At 72.2% G+C, this 13346-nt stretch overlaps 1 protein-coding gene across 1 annotated transcript in view; it reads right to left on the bottom strand.

Annotated features, from left to right (window-relative positions):
* Aspg (asparaginase) overlaps nucleotides 1-13346 on the bottom strand; it is a 17333-nt gene extending 3987 nt beyond the window's left edge. The window contains 10 exon segments of the mRNA XM_048362663.1: nucleotides 572-685; nucleotides 784-966; nucleotides 1093-1211; nucleotides 4403-4526; nucleotides 5027-5110; nucleotides 5469-5594; nucleotides 6896-7007; nucleotides 7717-7825; nucleotides 12716-12798; nucleotides 13336-13346. Of these exon segments, the coding sequence (XP_048218620.1) occupies nucleotides 572-685; nucleotides 784-966; nucleotides 1093-1211; nucleotides 4403-4526; nucleotides 5027-5110; nucleotides 5469-5594; nucleotides 6896-7007; nucleotides 7717-7825; nucleotides 12716-12797 (1053 nt within the window). The 5' untranslated portion in view covers nucleotide 12798; nucleotides 13336-13346.

Raw genomic sequence — 13346 nt, 5'->3', positions numbered from 1 at the left:
GCGGGGCCGTGGGGCGGGGCGGGGCCGTGATGGGGCCGGGGGGCGGGGCCGTGGGGCGGGGCCGGGGCCGTGGCGCGGGGCCGGGGCGGGGCCATGGCGGGGCCGGGGGTGGGGCCGTGGGGCGGGGCCGTGGGGCGGGGCCGTGGGGCGGGGCCGGGGCCGTGGGGCGGGACCGTGGGGGCCGGGGCGGGGCTTCCCCCCTCCCCCGCCCAGCACCCACCCCGGGCCCCCTCCAGCCTCAGCCTCACACCCAGCCAGCCGTGCCCGCCCCCCGCCCTCAGCTCGGGGCAGCCCAGGGCCCCTGGGAAGGGGCGGGCAGGACGGGGCAGCCCGGCAGGCCCAGAACCAGCGGACGACCCGGACAGGGGGCCAGGCAAGGGCGGAGCGGCCCGCCGCTCTCCCGGGGAGCCCCTCCCCTGGGGAGCCCCCAGCCCCTCCCCCGCAGCCCCTCCCCCGCCCACCGCTGAGCCGGCTGAGACCCCGCTCCTCCGGGGGGGGGGGGCCCTCGGGAGCCAGGCACGCGCACAGCGCACACGCGTGTGCCCCACGCCGCGCCCCAGGCCGTCCTCACCCGCTTCCTGCCCTCCAGGTCCAGCCCCGGCTGGCCCAGCACGTAGGCCAGCTTGGCCAGCGCGGCCTCCGCCGTCATGTCGAAGCCCGAGACGATGCCGGCTCCCGCCCTGTCCTGCGGAGGACCACCGGGGCCAGAGAGGGCGGCTTGCCCGGCCCGGCCCGCCCCGCCCCGCCCCGGCCGTCCACCCGGGCCCCCCCCCCCGCCCCTACCAGGCCGGACGCATAGTGGGAGGTGACGGTGCCCTTCAGGCACTGGGTGCAGTTGACGATGAGCAGGCCCCGCCGGCCGGCCTCGCGGAGCTCCCGCAGCAGCTCCTCCTTGGTGGGGGCGTTCCCGGACCCGAAGGTCTCCATGACCAAGCCCTTCAGGGGGGGCTGCACGACGGCCCGGACCTGGGGGGCAGGGGGCGCGGGGGTGCTGAGCGCCCGGGCTGCCCACCCCCGGCAGCCGGCCTGGAGCACCCCGGGGACGGCGGGGGGTGGGGGGGGGACGGCGGGCACGGGGTGAGCCGCCCCTACCACGGAGGCGGAAATCCCAGGGTAGAGCCGCAGCAGGGCCACCTCGCGCTCCATGCGGCTGTGCACTCGCAGCGGGCCTTGGCCGCCGGCCCTCCGTACCAGCTCCCCGCGGACTGTCGGGACAGAGAGGAGGGTTGGGGGGCCACAGACCACCCCGACTCCCTGAGCGTAAGCCCTCCACCCTCTCCCCAGCCCTAACGCCTTCCGGGAGCACAGCCCGGAGCTGAGCCGTCTGCCGGCTCCCCGGTGAGTCCAGGCCGAGTCCTCTGAAAAGATACTGGACGGATGGATGGACGGACGGACGGATGGATGGATGGACGAGTCTGTCTTCCCGACCCTCATCTTTGAGGAAAGGAAGCTTCTACCCAATCCACTCCCAGGTCACGGTGGCAGCCCACCCCCCTGCCGCGGCCGGCGTGAGCAGCCACGAGCCCAGCCCGGAGGAGGCAGCGCCCAGCAACCATCAGAGCCCCCGGGTCAGCCTGCGCCCGGCTGAGGGTGGGCGGGGCGAGTCGGGCAAGCCTGCCGCCTGAGCCTCACCAGCCCCCTTCCCCAGAAGCCTCCAGCCCAGAGATGGGGCGCTGCGTCATTGGGGGGGGAGGGCAGAGAAACCGAGGCCCAGGGAAGGGTGGCGGTCCTGTGCCTGGCTTCTGCACGAGACCACACCCGGCTCCAGGACCTCCCGCCAGGCTCTGCCGCCCGCCCTGCATCGCCCCGACCCCACCGGGGGTGGGGGGCAGAAGCCCCGTGGCCTTCCCCGCCGCCTGCTGTGCCTGCCGGACCCCTGGGGTTGGGGGCTGCAGGAGACGCCGGCCGGCCGCCCCTCTGCAAGAGCCCGAGGAGCTCCTTGGAGTCCCCAGGTCTCCCCGAGGGACCCGGGAGCAAAGGGACAGGGCCCTGTCCCCAGGGGCAGTGACGCCAGGGCAGTGGGGACCAGGCCAGGCAGAGAAACCCCTGGGTCTACAAGCCAGGGCACCGGGCAGGGAGCCGCGTGGGGGGGGTGGAGGGCATGGCCTCGGGCCCGGGGGCTGGGAATGAGGCGGCGTCGGGACGCAGAGGAGGGGTGCCGGAGGCGGAACAGCCCAGCCAGGGGAGGGGTGCGATGTCCCCTGCCTGGAGGTGGGCTGGGGGCGAGGCCGGAGCGGCAGGACCCTGGCTTTCCCCACCTCGGTGCCCAGCGGCCCGGCGGGGCTACCTGCAGGCCATCCAGGCCTGTCTGTCACCTGGGGGGGCCTCTCCGGCTCCCCTCTCCTCCCAGAAGGTGGGAGCCATCGCAGGAGGCCCACATCCGGGGCCCAGCTGGCTGGCAGGCGGTGAACGTGAACACTTCCCTTCTCCTGCACCCGGCGGCCACACCCCGGGCGGGCGAGGCCGGGGCTACCCAACGTGGGGTGTTGCAACCAGCCGCGCAGCCTGACATGGGGGGATGGGTGGGGCCCAGTTCCCACACAGGCACATGAGAGTGTGATCTATGCCCAGAGGCTGGGACAAGGGCGGTGGCCTCCCCGCTGGGCCAGGAGGCTGCTGGCTTGAGGCAGCGGTCCTGGGTGGGCAGAGACCCTGGGGTCGGGGCAGGGGCCCTGGGGTCTGGGGTCTGGGGCGGGGCCCCTGGGGTCTGGGGTGAGGCCCTGGGATCTGGGGTGAGGCCCTGGGATCTGGGGTGGAGGCCCTGGGGTCTGGGATCTGGGGTGAGGCCCTGGGGTCTGGGGTCTGGGGTGGAGGCCCTGGGATCTGGGGTGAGGTCCTGGGTTCTGGGGTGAGGCCCTGGAGTCTGGGGCGGAGGCCCTGGGGTCTGGGATCTGGGGTGAGGCCCTGGGGTCTGGGTTCTGGGGTGAGGCCCTGGGGTCTGGGATCTGGGGTGAGGCCCTGGGGTCTGGGATCTGGGGTGAGGCCCTGGGGTCTGAGATCTGGGGTGAGGCCCTGGGGTCTGGGATCTGGGGTGGGGATCTGGGGTGAGGCCCTGGGGTCTGGGGTGAGGCCCTGGGATCTGGGGTGAGGCCCTAGGGTCTGGGATCTGGGGTGAGGCCCTGGGATCTGGGGTGAGGCCCTGAGGTCTGGGATCTGGGGTGAGGCCCTGGAGTCTGGGATCTGGGGTGAGGCCCTGGGGTCTGGGATCTGGGGTGAGGCCCTGGGGTCTGGGATCTGGGGTGAGGCCCTGGGGTCTGGGATCTGGGGTGAGGCCCTGGGGTCTGGGATCTGGGGTGAGGCCCTGGGGTCTGGGATCTGGGGTGAGGCCCTGGGATCTGGGGTGAGGTCCTGGGATCTGGGGTGAGGCCCTGGGGTCTGGGGTGAGGCCCTGGGATGTGGGCAGAGGGCTCTCCACCCCATTCTCCCCCCTCCGCACCCCTCTCCCCCGGCACAGATGCAGACGCAGGAGCTGCTCTAGTTCTGAGTCAGGTGAGGTGACTCACACCCCTGGAGCCAGCACTGGGGGCCACACCGGGGCCTCCCCAGCCCCTCTGGGGACTCTGCCCCCCCCGCCCCGGGATTCGAGACCCTGGCTGTCCCCATCCCACCTTCCTCTCTGAAGGATCTAACCTCTCCCTAAATTGGGGGGCAGTGCCCGCTTCACCAGGAAGTTCCCAGGAACCCCTCTCCAGGCCCCAGCAATACTCCAGGTCTGACCCACAGGCTGCCACAGCCTGGGGAGGCCCTCCGTCCCCCCACAGCCTGGGGAGGCCCTCCGCCCCCCCCCCACAGCCCTGGGAGGCCCTCCGCCCCTCTCCCCCCAGCCCGGGGAGGCCCAGGCCCTCCCAGCTCCACTGAGGTTCCCAGGGCCCTCAGGCCCGGCTCCCACATGGGGTTGGGGGCAGGGGACCCCACGCGTGACCCCCATCCCGGCGAGGAAGCATTGAGCCGCTGAACAGGCCTGGAGCTGTCCCTTCAAGCCCCAGGGTCCCGTGGCATCAGCCCAGGACAGGCCTGGAGAAGCCGGCTCTGCGCCCAGGGTGGCGGCCGTCCCTTCGGAGAGGGGCTGTCCTGGGGAGAAGGGCGGGGAGCCGGCCTGGTGTCCAGGTAGGATGGGGTGGGCCGAGACCCCCGGGGGAAGGCTCCAGGGGCACTGCCCCCCCCCCCGAGGGGTGGCAGAGTGGCCCGCGGGACCCCCTGAGCACATGGAGCCAGGTAGGGGGCCGAGACACAGTCGGGGAGGGGAACTCCTTGGCTTGGGGCGTGGGGGGGGGCGGAACAGCTGAGAAGCCAGCCCCCCAGAGCTGGCAGGCAGGCCCGGCTCCGAGCCTCGGCGGCCCACGAAGGTCTCCCCGCTGCCCGCCGCGGCCCCGGCCCGGCCTCCGTGGCACCGACTTACCCATGACGTCCGCACCCATGACGGCCAGCGGGGGGAAGTTGGGGGAGCAGAAGGCCTCGAACTTCCGGGCGTCCACCTTGGTGGCCCTGTTTCCCCGGAAGAGCCGATTCTGGAAGAACAGGCAGACCTGGGGAAGGAGGGGGCGCTCAGAGCCGGGCCTCGGGGTGACCAGCCGGCAGGAGACCCTCTGCGCACAGCCGGGACGCGGCTGCCTCCTGCCCGCTCCCTGCCCTTGGGGTCCGGCTGCCCCCCGCAGCATGGGGGCGTGGGTGACTCCAGAGTCCCCTCTAAGTGGAATGGGGCGCGGGGAGCCCAGCCCCTGACGACCGGGGGGGTGCGGCAGGAGGAGGAGGGTCAGACCAGACGCGAGAGGAGAGGGCGCCGACCACCCTGCCCTCCCTCCACCAGCCCCTCCCCAGGAAGCCTGGATCAACCAGGCTGTGTCCTCCCCTCCCCCCACCCCCCTCCACCAGCCCCTCCCCAGGAAGCCTGGATCAACCAGGCTGTACCACCCGCCCCCCCCCCCCCCCGCTGTCTACCTTCCGAGGGTGGGGGGGAGGGCAGACCAGGCCCCTCCCCAGGACACCACAGCGCCCCCCCCCGTCCACCCCAGGCCAGGCCACGTACCTCGGGGATGGCGTACTGCCCAGCCATGAGGAGGGCCCCCAGGAGGTTCTCCCGGCCGTCATTCCACAGCGCGTGGATGGGCACCTGGAGGGAGCGGGGAGGGGGGCCGGAGCAGACGCGGGTCAGGGAGGACGCGGGGCGGGGCCTGAGGCGCGGGGGTGGGCGGGCGGGAGGCCCTCGGGGGAGGAGAGGCCCCCCCCCCCGCCCGCGGGATGCGGGGTGCTGGGCTCCGGGCTACGCGGTCGCGGCAGGCCGCGGGTCCCAGAGCCAGGGGCTGGGCGGGGCTGGGCAGACGGCCCGGCGGGAGTCACGGGGCCGCACGGGGGCGCCCTGCCCGACCTCCTGGGGTCCCCAGGCCCCGGTAGGCAGCACGCGGGGGGGGGGCACGGGGAGGGGGCGGCCCCGGGCCCCCCGAGGCCCCCAGGCCTGGGCCGAGCGTCACCTGGGCGCCCGTGAGGACGACCGGCTTCTGCAGGTTCTCCAGCATGAAGGAGAGCGCGGCGGCCGCGAAGGCCATGGTGTCCGTGCCGTGGATCACCACGAAGGCCTGGAACTGCTCGTAGTGTTTCTGTGGGGGGGGGCATGCTCAGGGCAGGCTCCGCCCAGAGCGGGGCCCCCTCCGCCCCTCGCTACGGGGGGAGAGAGGAAAGGAAGGAGATACAGGTGGGGGGGCCCAGGAAGGCACCCCGGGGTCACCACCCCCGCCCAGGCCGCTCTCTCTGGAAAACCAGCCAGGGCCTCGGGGGGCCCCTCCCCCGTGACCCCCCAAGCCGGGCAGCCTGTCCTTGCCACGGGGACCGGGGCCCCCAGACCTCATGGCCGCCCCCCCGCCAACGACCAGGCGGGGCCCGGCGGGCTGGACGCCGGTGAAGGACGCCCACCTCCAACAGGGCGGCGGGCCCGGGCCCTGGCGGGGGGGGGGTCACCTACGCTGAGGGGGGCTCCCCGACACGGGGGGGGCTGGACGAGGCAGGGTCCCCCTCCAGCAGGCCCTGCGAGATCTAGAGACCGCCGGGGCGGGGCGCCCCCTGCTGGCCACGCGAGGGCAGCCCTGCCCCCCCCCCCCCCGCGACACCGCAGGCCTGCGCCAGAGGGCGCCCCGCCCCCCCCACCCACAGGTGCCACGAGGCCCCGTCCCGGGTGAGCCCTTGCTCACACACCACGCCGGGCAGCTGGGGGGGGGGGGCGCTGCCACCCCAGGAGAAGGAAGCGGGCGCGCGGCTCGGGCTGCTACAGCAGGGGCGCCCTCGGGACCCCACCCCAGGGGACGGGAGTTCTTAGGGGAGACGGGTGAGAGTGGGGTCTGGAGGGCGGGAGGTCCCCTCCCAGGGGGCACGGTGATGGACGGGGGGGGGGGAGGACAGGGCGAGGGCAAGGCAGCCCGGGACGCTACAAGCCTCTGCTCCTGGATGGCGGGGGGGAGGGCGAGGGGCAAGGGTGAGGGCGAGGAGGGAGGGGGAGGGGGCGGGGGGAGGGGGAGGGTGAGGGGGAGGGCGAGGGGCAAGGGGGAGGGCGAGGAGGGAGGGGGAGGGTGAAGGGGGAGGGCGAGGGGGAGGGCAAGGGGCAAGGGTGAGGGCGAGGAGGGAGGGCGAGGAGGAGGGTGAGGGGCAAGGGGGGAGGAGGAGGAGGGAGGGGGAGGGTGAAAGGGGAGGGCGAGGGGGGAGGGCGAGGGCGAGGGGGAGGGGGAGGGGGGCCGGCCAGCTGCACGCCCTCCCACAACGGGGCCAACTGTGAGCCCGCCCACCCCGTCGAGTGGGCAGTGGGAGGCGGACGCAGGCCCCGCGTGGGCTGTGGGGTCTGGAGGTGGAGGGGCGGTCGCCGAAGCTCCCCCCTCCCCCAGCCTGCCCCCCCAGGCCCCCCCCCGACTACCTGTATGGTCTGGGCGAGCTGCACCCACTCCGGGATGGCCATGTCGCTGGAGTCGAAGAGGGGCTGGCACTCCAGCACCGTGTACACGATCCGCACGCCCGAGCTGGCGGGGCTGCGCGAGCAGAGACGGGGCTCCCACCCGCCTCGCCCCCGCCCCGGGCTCCACCCGCCCTGGGGCTCCCACCCGCCGCGCCCCTGCCCCGCCCCCGCCCCGGCTCCCACCCGCCCCGCCCCTGCCCCGGGCTCCACCCGCCCCGCCCCTGCCCCGGGCTCCACCCGCCCCGCCCCTGCCTGAAGCCCCCGCCCCGCCCCTGCCCCGGGCTCCCACCCGCCGCGCCCCTGCCCCGGGCTCCACCCAACCTGGGGCTCCCACCCACCCCGCCCCTGCCTGAAGCCCCCGCCCCGCCCTCCTCTCGGTCCGGGTTCTGCACATGGCCAAGCGCAGCCCAAACGCCAGGCCCGGTCTTTCTGCCCCACCCCCCCCCCCGGGCCCCGGACACAGGTGGGGAGGGCGCGGCCCCGTGGCCCACACAGCCCTCTGGGCGGGCTCCCTCCTCCTCTACGCTCCAGCCCACCCCAGGGGCGGCGTGGGGTCTGGGTAGGAGGAGGGGGAGGGCGGACGGACCGCGAGTGGGGACCCGGCGCCCCTGCAGGGCACACATCCTAAGCCCCCAGGGAAGCGAGGCTTTGACGGTGCCCGGCACTGGGGCGGACACGGGTGGCCGGGCCCACGGGCTGGCCGCGGCTCGGGGACCGTAGCAGGGCCTACCTACCCCCGACCCCCCCGGGGGTGACAGGGGCCCGGGGCGGGCGGCACTCACGGCAGGGCCAGCGTGTCGGCGGGGAGGCCCCGGGCGCGGGCGTACGCCTCGTCGTGGAACATGGGCAGCGTCCTCAGCGCGGCGGCCAGGCCCTTCCCGGGCACGAGCACTGCACGCGGAGTCCAGACGGAGGGTGCGTCAAGGGGGGCGGCCCCGCCCCCCGGGGGGGCGCAGACACCGAGAGGGCCGCGGCTGCTGGGGCTGGCAGCCGCCCCGTCGGTGCCCGATGGCCCCCCGGGAGAGCTAGCACCGCCTCTCCTCACACCCAGGCGGCCCCCTCGGCCCGGCGCCCCCGCCCAGGCCGACGCCCCGTGGGTCCGTACTCCCCACCCGGAGGGGCTGCAGCAGCCGGGCTGCACCGGGCACGGTCAGCCCCGTCCCCGGGAAACCAGAAGTCCTGGAAAGCCCCTGCTCCGCCAAGGCCGCGGGAAGCAGGGCCGGGGCGCGGCGCCCCCTGGCGGCAGGCCGGGGCCGCACGCCCGGACCCGGGAGGCCCGGGAGGCCCCGGCCACCTCTTCCTCCCGACGGCAGCCATCCCTGCCCAGCTCCGCGAGGCGGGGAGCGGGGGTGCCCGCCGTCACCCCGCCTGCGGTGCCATCGGCCCACAGAGGCGGTCCCGACGGTGGCGGCCCACACCCGGGCCCGGCCGAGCCAGCAGTGCTGAACCGGGTGCTCACGGAGGCCCGGACAGCCCGGCCCCCGCGGCCCAGCGACCGCCAGGGGGGACGCACAGGGAGGACCGGCGCTTACCGCGGCCCCGAGCCCCCCGCCCGCCCCCGCCCGCCCACGGAAGCCGGCTAGTGCGCTTCCACGCCGGTGCTCACACCCGTAGCCCTGGCCACGCGGGAGCTGCTTTTCACCGTGGGAAGCCAGTCCAGGCAGAAAAGTCCACGAGACTCTTAGCTGTGATGAATTACTCAGAAAAGGCCGGAAGTGGCGCCGTGGCTCAAGTGGCAGAGCTCTAGCCGCGAGAGAAAGAAGCTCAGGGACGGCGCCCAGGCTCTGAGTTCAAACCCTAAGACTGGCACAACATTAAAAAAAAACACTTTAAGGTCAGTGTAGCCAGGCACTGGTGGCTCACACCTATAATCCTAGTGACTCAGGAGGCTGAGAGCTGAGGATGATGGTTCAAAGGCAGCCCGGGAAGGGTAACCCAGGAGATTCTTATCTCTAATTACCCATCAAAAAAGGCAAAGGAGGGCTGGGAATATGGCCAAGTGGTAAAGTGCCTGGGTTCGATTCCTCAGCACCACATATACAGAAAACGGCCAGAAGTGGCACTGTGGCTCAAGTGGTAGAGCCCTAGCCGTGAGCAAGAAGAAGCCAGGGACAGTGCTCAGCCCTGAGTCCAAGCCCCAGGACTGGCCAAAAAGAAAAAAAGGCAAAAGAGCGGTGGCTCAAGTGGTAGAGCCCTAGCCGTGAGCACAAAAGCTCAGGGACAGCACTCGGGCTCTGGGTTCAAGCTCCAGGACTGGTGCACACGCACACGCACACACACGCACACGCGCACACACACACACACACACAATGCTCAGTGACACTTTGGTGTTTTTGCCTGTTACTCATCAGTACCATGCAGATGGAACAGACTCATCATGGGCAATTCTGTCGTTCAAGGCCTGGCCTACCTTCATTTGTCTGAGCCAAATGAGTATTATACCCTGTATTACAAAGCCTGGGGTCACTGGTACTGTCCCCCTAGCTGGAAGAGATCTAAAGTTTTGATTTGTGCTGAAGATGTGAACCTATTAACCTACCTAAGCAAAGACCCAAACTTTCACGCTGAGCACGAAAGCTAAGTGACTGCGCACGCGTGACAGCTGGCGTTCATTGCTGCTCGCTCCCTGGTGTGCTAGGTGTATTCGTATTCCCTGGATACACAGACTTTCTGGAAAAGAGACTTTACCGAGCCGGTGGTCTGGGACCTGAAATTGTGGGCGGCGCCGGTGTGTGTGCGTTTATGCCAAACTGCAGCCAGGACAGGGTAATGGTGCCCCCGTGCCCCCTTGGGGACCGTTCCTGGTCAGGCCCGCGGGGACCGGTGCCACAAGGACTCACTTCTCAACCCGGGTGGGTCTCACACACAGCCTGCCTAGGAGGCACCTCGCTTTCAATCTTCCCGTGGCTGAAGTGTGCTCTCACCAGCACGCAATCGCACCCGACGGGGCCGCCTTCCCGCCCAGCCGGAGATCAGACCAGCTGGGACATCGACGGGGAGGAGAGCCCTCCCAGACCGGGCCGATCCCCCAACCCAGCGGCCTGCGGAGGGAGACCGGTGGCCCAGAGAGGGGCGCAGACGGGAGGGGAACCCTCAGAGTCCACAGGGAGTCCCCTGGGACAACCCTGTGGCAGGACCTGACGCCTAGGGAGAAACGGTTCCTAGACGCGGTCCCACGATGCCCGTGCCGGGCCCCTCCCCCGGGGAGGGGAGACCCAAATCGTCCTCCCCCAGGGTCTCACACGGCTCCTGTGTTAACCTCTCACCCCCGGGCTGTAAAACCACCAAGGATACCGCAACGATACCGCTATGGCTAACACTACCACGCTGGGACGCAAAGCGAGTGAGACGGCCGCACTTCAACACCGGACAGCCTCGCGGGGCTCCAGCTGCGTCTGTCCACTCGCAGGGATAACTCCAGAAAACCTCGTAAGGGCTAAAAATAACACCCGCAAGCCAGGCGCCAGTGGCTCACGCCCGTAATCTTAGCTACTCGGGAGGCTGAGATCTGAGGATCATGGTTCGAAGCCAGCCCAGGCAAGAAAGTCTTCCCCAGAAGTGGAGTTGTGACTCAAATGGTAAAACACTTGCGCAAAAGAAGCTCAAGAGCAGCGCCCAGGCCTCGAGTTCAAGCCCCAGGACTGGCAGAACGCTAACACACACACACACACACACACACACACACACACACACACACACAGCCCCCCATCTGCCTAGTTGGCTGTCTTCCGAATCCGGCCGGGGCCGGGAAGAGGCCGCGCCCCTGCAGCAATCTTCAGGATCGAAGCTGTCAAACTGCCAGAGCCGCCGACCCGGGACTCCCAGCCCCGACTCAGATGCTCCTGCACCGTGCTGGACAACATTTCTGGCTTCTTCTGGATCCAACCTGGCACCAAGGTTTCACACCCAGGGCAGGGAGGGCACACAACCCTTGAAGCAGTTACAAGCAGAGAGACCGCCAGCCCGTTCGCATCCTTTGGAAAGTCAAGGAGATTGGGCCGGGGGAAGTGGGCGGGCAGGAGGGCAGGGCCCGGCGTTCCCAGGGCAACGGGCCGCAGACAGCCCCAGACAGTCAAAGAAACACCTGCCAAAGGGCAGAAGGACGCCACATCCCAGCGGCCGGGAGGCCGGGCCGGCAAGGCACAGCCCTCGCTCGGTCCACACACAGGGACGGGGCAATGACCCGATGATGACCTTCAACCCCTCCGTGTAAGGTCATGGTCTTGGCAAGCCTGGGCGTGCACAAATTCACACCTACCGCGTAAGCCCCATCCGTCAGCCAACCTGCTGGGTCAGAGCCCATGCCAGAAGAACCACCCAGACTCCACCCCGCAGCCCACACCCCCCCCGCCCCCCAGAGAGGTCACCTCTCCCGTGCACTCCGGCCAGGCCACTCGTGCACCCGGCGGGCACACTTGCACTTTCACCGCACGTCTCTGGCACTTGGGGTGAGCATGGCGCCGTGCCTGAATCCCCCCGCCGGGCACAGCGTGGAGGGGGCCGTCGGCCCCGAAGGCCCAGGGGCAGCGCGGGCTGGGGTCAGAGTCCACTGTCATCAAGCGGTCGGCTCGGACCAGGCCTGACCGGAACCCGGAGGGCCGGTGTGGAGGGAGGCTCCCGAGGCCAGGAGCCAGACCCCACTGCAGGCCCCGGCCCTGGCCACGCTCCCACCTGCGGTCCTCTCAGAGCAGCTGTGGCCCACCTCCCAAATGTGGGCCTTCTGCTCCCCAACGCCCAGCCCTGCTCTCTGCGGAGGGCTAAGCACGGGGCGGGGGGTGCGCGGGTCCTGAAACCCCCTCCCGGTGACTCGTCCTGCACAGGTTGTCCCCAGCTTGGACACAGCCGGGACACGACTCAGTGCTGGCACGGAGGCCCCCAGAGCGGCCGGGGGACACAGGTGAACTCTGCAGACCTGCTCCCTCCCAGCTGCAGCCACGGAAAGCAACAAGAGTGGCCCCTGAGGCTGCTCTGGCGTAAAAGAAGGGGGTGACTGGAGGGGTGGCCCCCGGAGTGCCGGCCAGCCACCGCCACGGAACCTGGCGGAGGGGAGGGGAGGGAAGGAGGCGGGCGGGGAAGGAAGGGGCTGGCAGCCTGGCAGGGGTTTCTGGAAGGTCCCCCGAAGGGAGGATCGGAGGCGCGCCTGCTCGGGGCCCAGGTGAAGCGGCTGCTGCCCCAGGTGTGCGAGCCACAGGGGGCGCAGGTGGCGGGCGGCAGGTGGGTTAACAGCGGGCCCCAGCTTGGAGGGCAGGGGTGCAGGGGGCTGGCAGGAGAGGGCTGTAGGGGTGCGGCCGGCCCCGGAGCCCGCCGAGGAGGTGGAGGGCTCTCCGCAGAGGCTCCCCGGGGCTCTGCCCAGCGGCAGCACCCGAGGCCGGGTCTCCCCGTCCCCCTCCCCACCCTCCCCAGGTAGAGCACCTGGGACTCCCGGGGGCTCGGGGGCTCCCGCCCGCCCGTCATCCTAGCTGCTCAGGAGGCTGGGACCTGAGGACGGAGGTTCGAAGCCAGCCGGGGCGGGAAGCCTGTGCGGGCCCCACCTCGTGTCCCCCCGCCGGGCTGGAGGTGGGGCGTGGTGGCGGCGCCAGGCTTGAGCAAAAGCCCGGGGCCCCGAGCCCCAACCCAGAGGCCCGCCGAGGCCCCGGGACCCCGCGGCCCGGGCGCCAGGCGGCGCGGGCGAGCGGCTTCCCGCGGGCCCCGGGCTCCGCGCGGCCACCCGGCCCCGGCCGCCGGAGCAGGAAGGGCCCGAGCCCGGGGAGGGGCCCGGGCTGCCGGGCGCGGGCCACTCACCGCCGCGCTCCACCCGCATGCCCAGGGTGCCGCCGGTGTAGACGGCCAGCAGACGCCGCTCGGACCCGGCCGCGCGCGCCATGCCGGACGGGGGCGCGGGGCCGCCGCGGGGCTCCTTTTGTAGCTGCGGCCGGCCCGGCGGGAGCCCGGCGGGACGGGGCCCGGCGGGGCGGGGCGGGGCGGGGCGGGGCGGGGCGTTCTGCCCCGGACCCCGCGGGGGTAAAGGTGGCGGCCGGGCCGGGCGGGGCGGGACAGGGCCTGCGGGGCCGGACTTGGGGGAAAGTTAGGGGGCGCAGCGGCAGTCGAGGGCGGAGCCGGCGGTGGGCGGGACCCTGGAGAGGGGGCGGAGCCGACGGTGGGCGGGACCCTGGAGAGGGGGCGGAGCCGACGGTGGGCGGGACCTGGGGGCGGAGCCCGGGTTGTGGGCGGGGCGCGGAGCCGGCGGGGGCGGAACCCTGGGGGCGGAGCCCTGGCGATGGGCGGGGGCACTGAAGGGGCGTGGCCCCAGCAGCAGGTGGGACACGCGGACGTGGCCCGGCGGTGGGCGGGACCCTCTGGGGGCGGGGTCTGTCGGTGGGCGGGGCCTCGGGCTCTCAGGACACACACCGCCCCCAGCGCATCCCGCGCCGCG

Source organism: Perognathus longimembris, chromosome 14 (assembly GCF_023159225.1).
Source record: "Perognathus longimembris pacificus isolate PPM17 chromosome 14, ASM2315922v1, whole genome shotgun sequence".
Lineage (NCBI taxonomy): Eukaryota > Metazoa > Chordata > Mammalia > Rodentia > Heteromyidae > Perognathus > Perognathus longimembris.
This window is presented reverse-complemented; position numbering and strand designations above follow the sequence as displayed.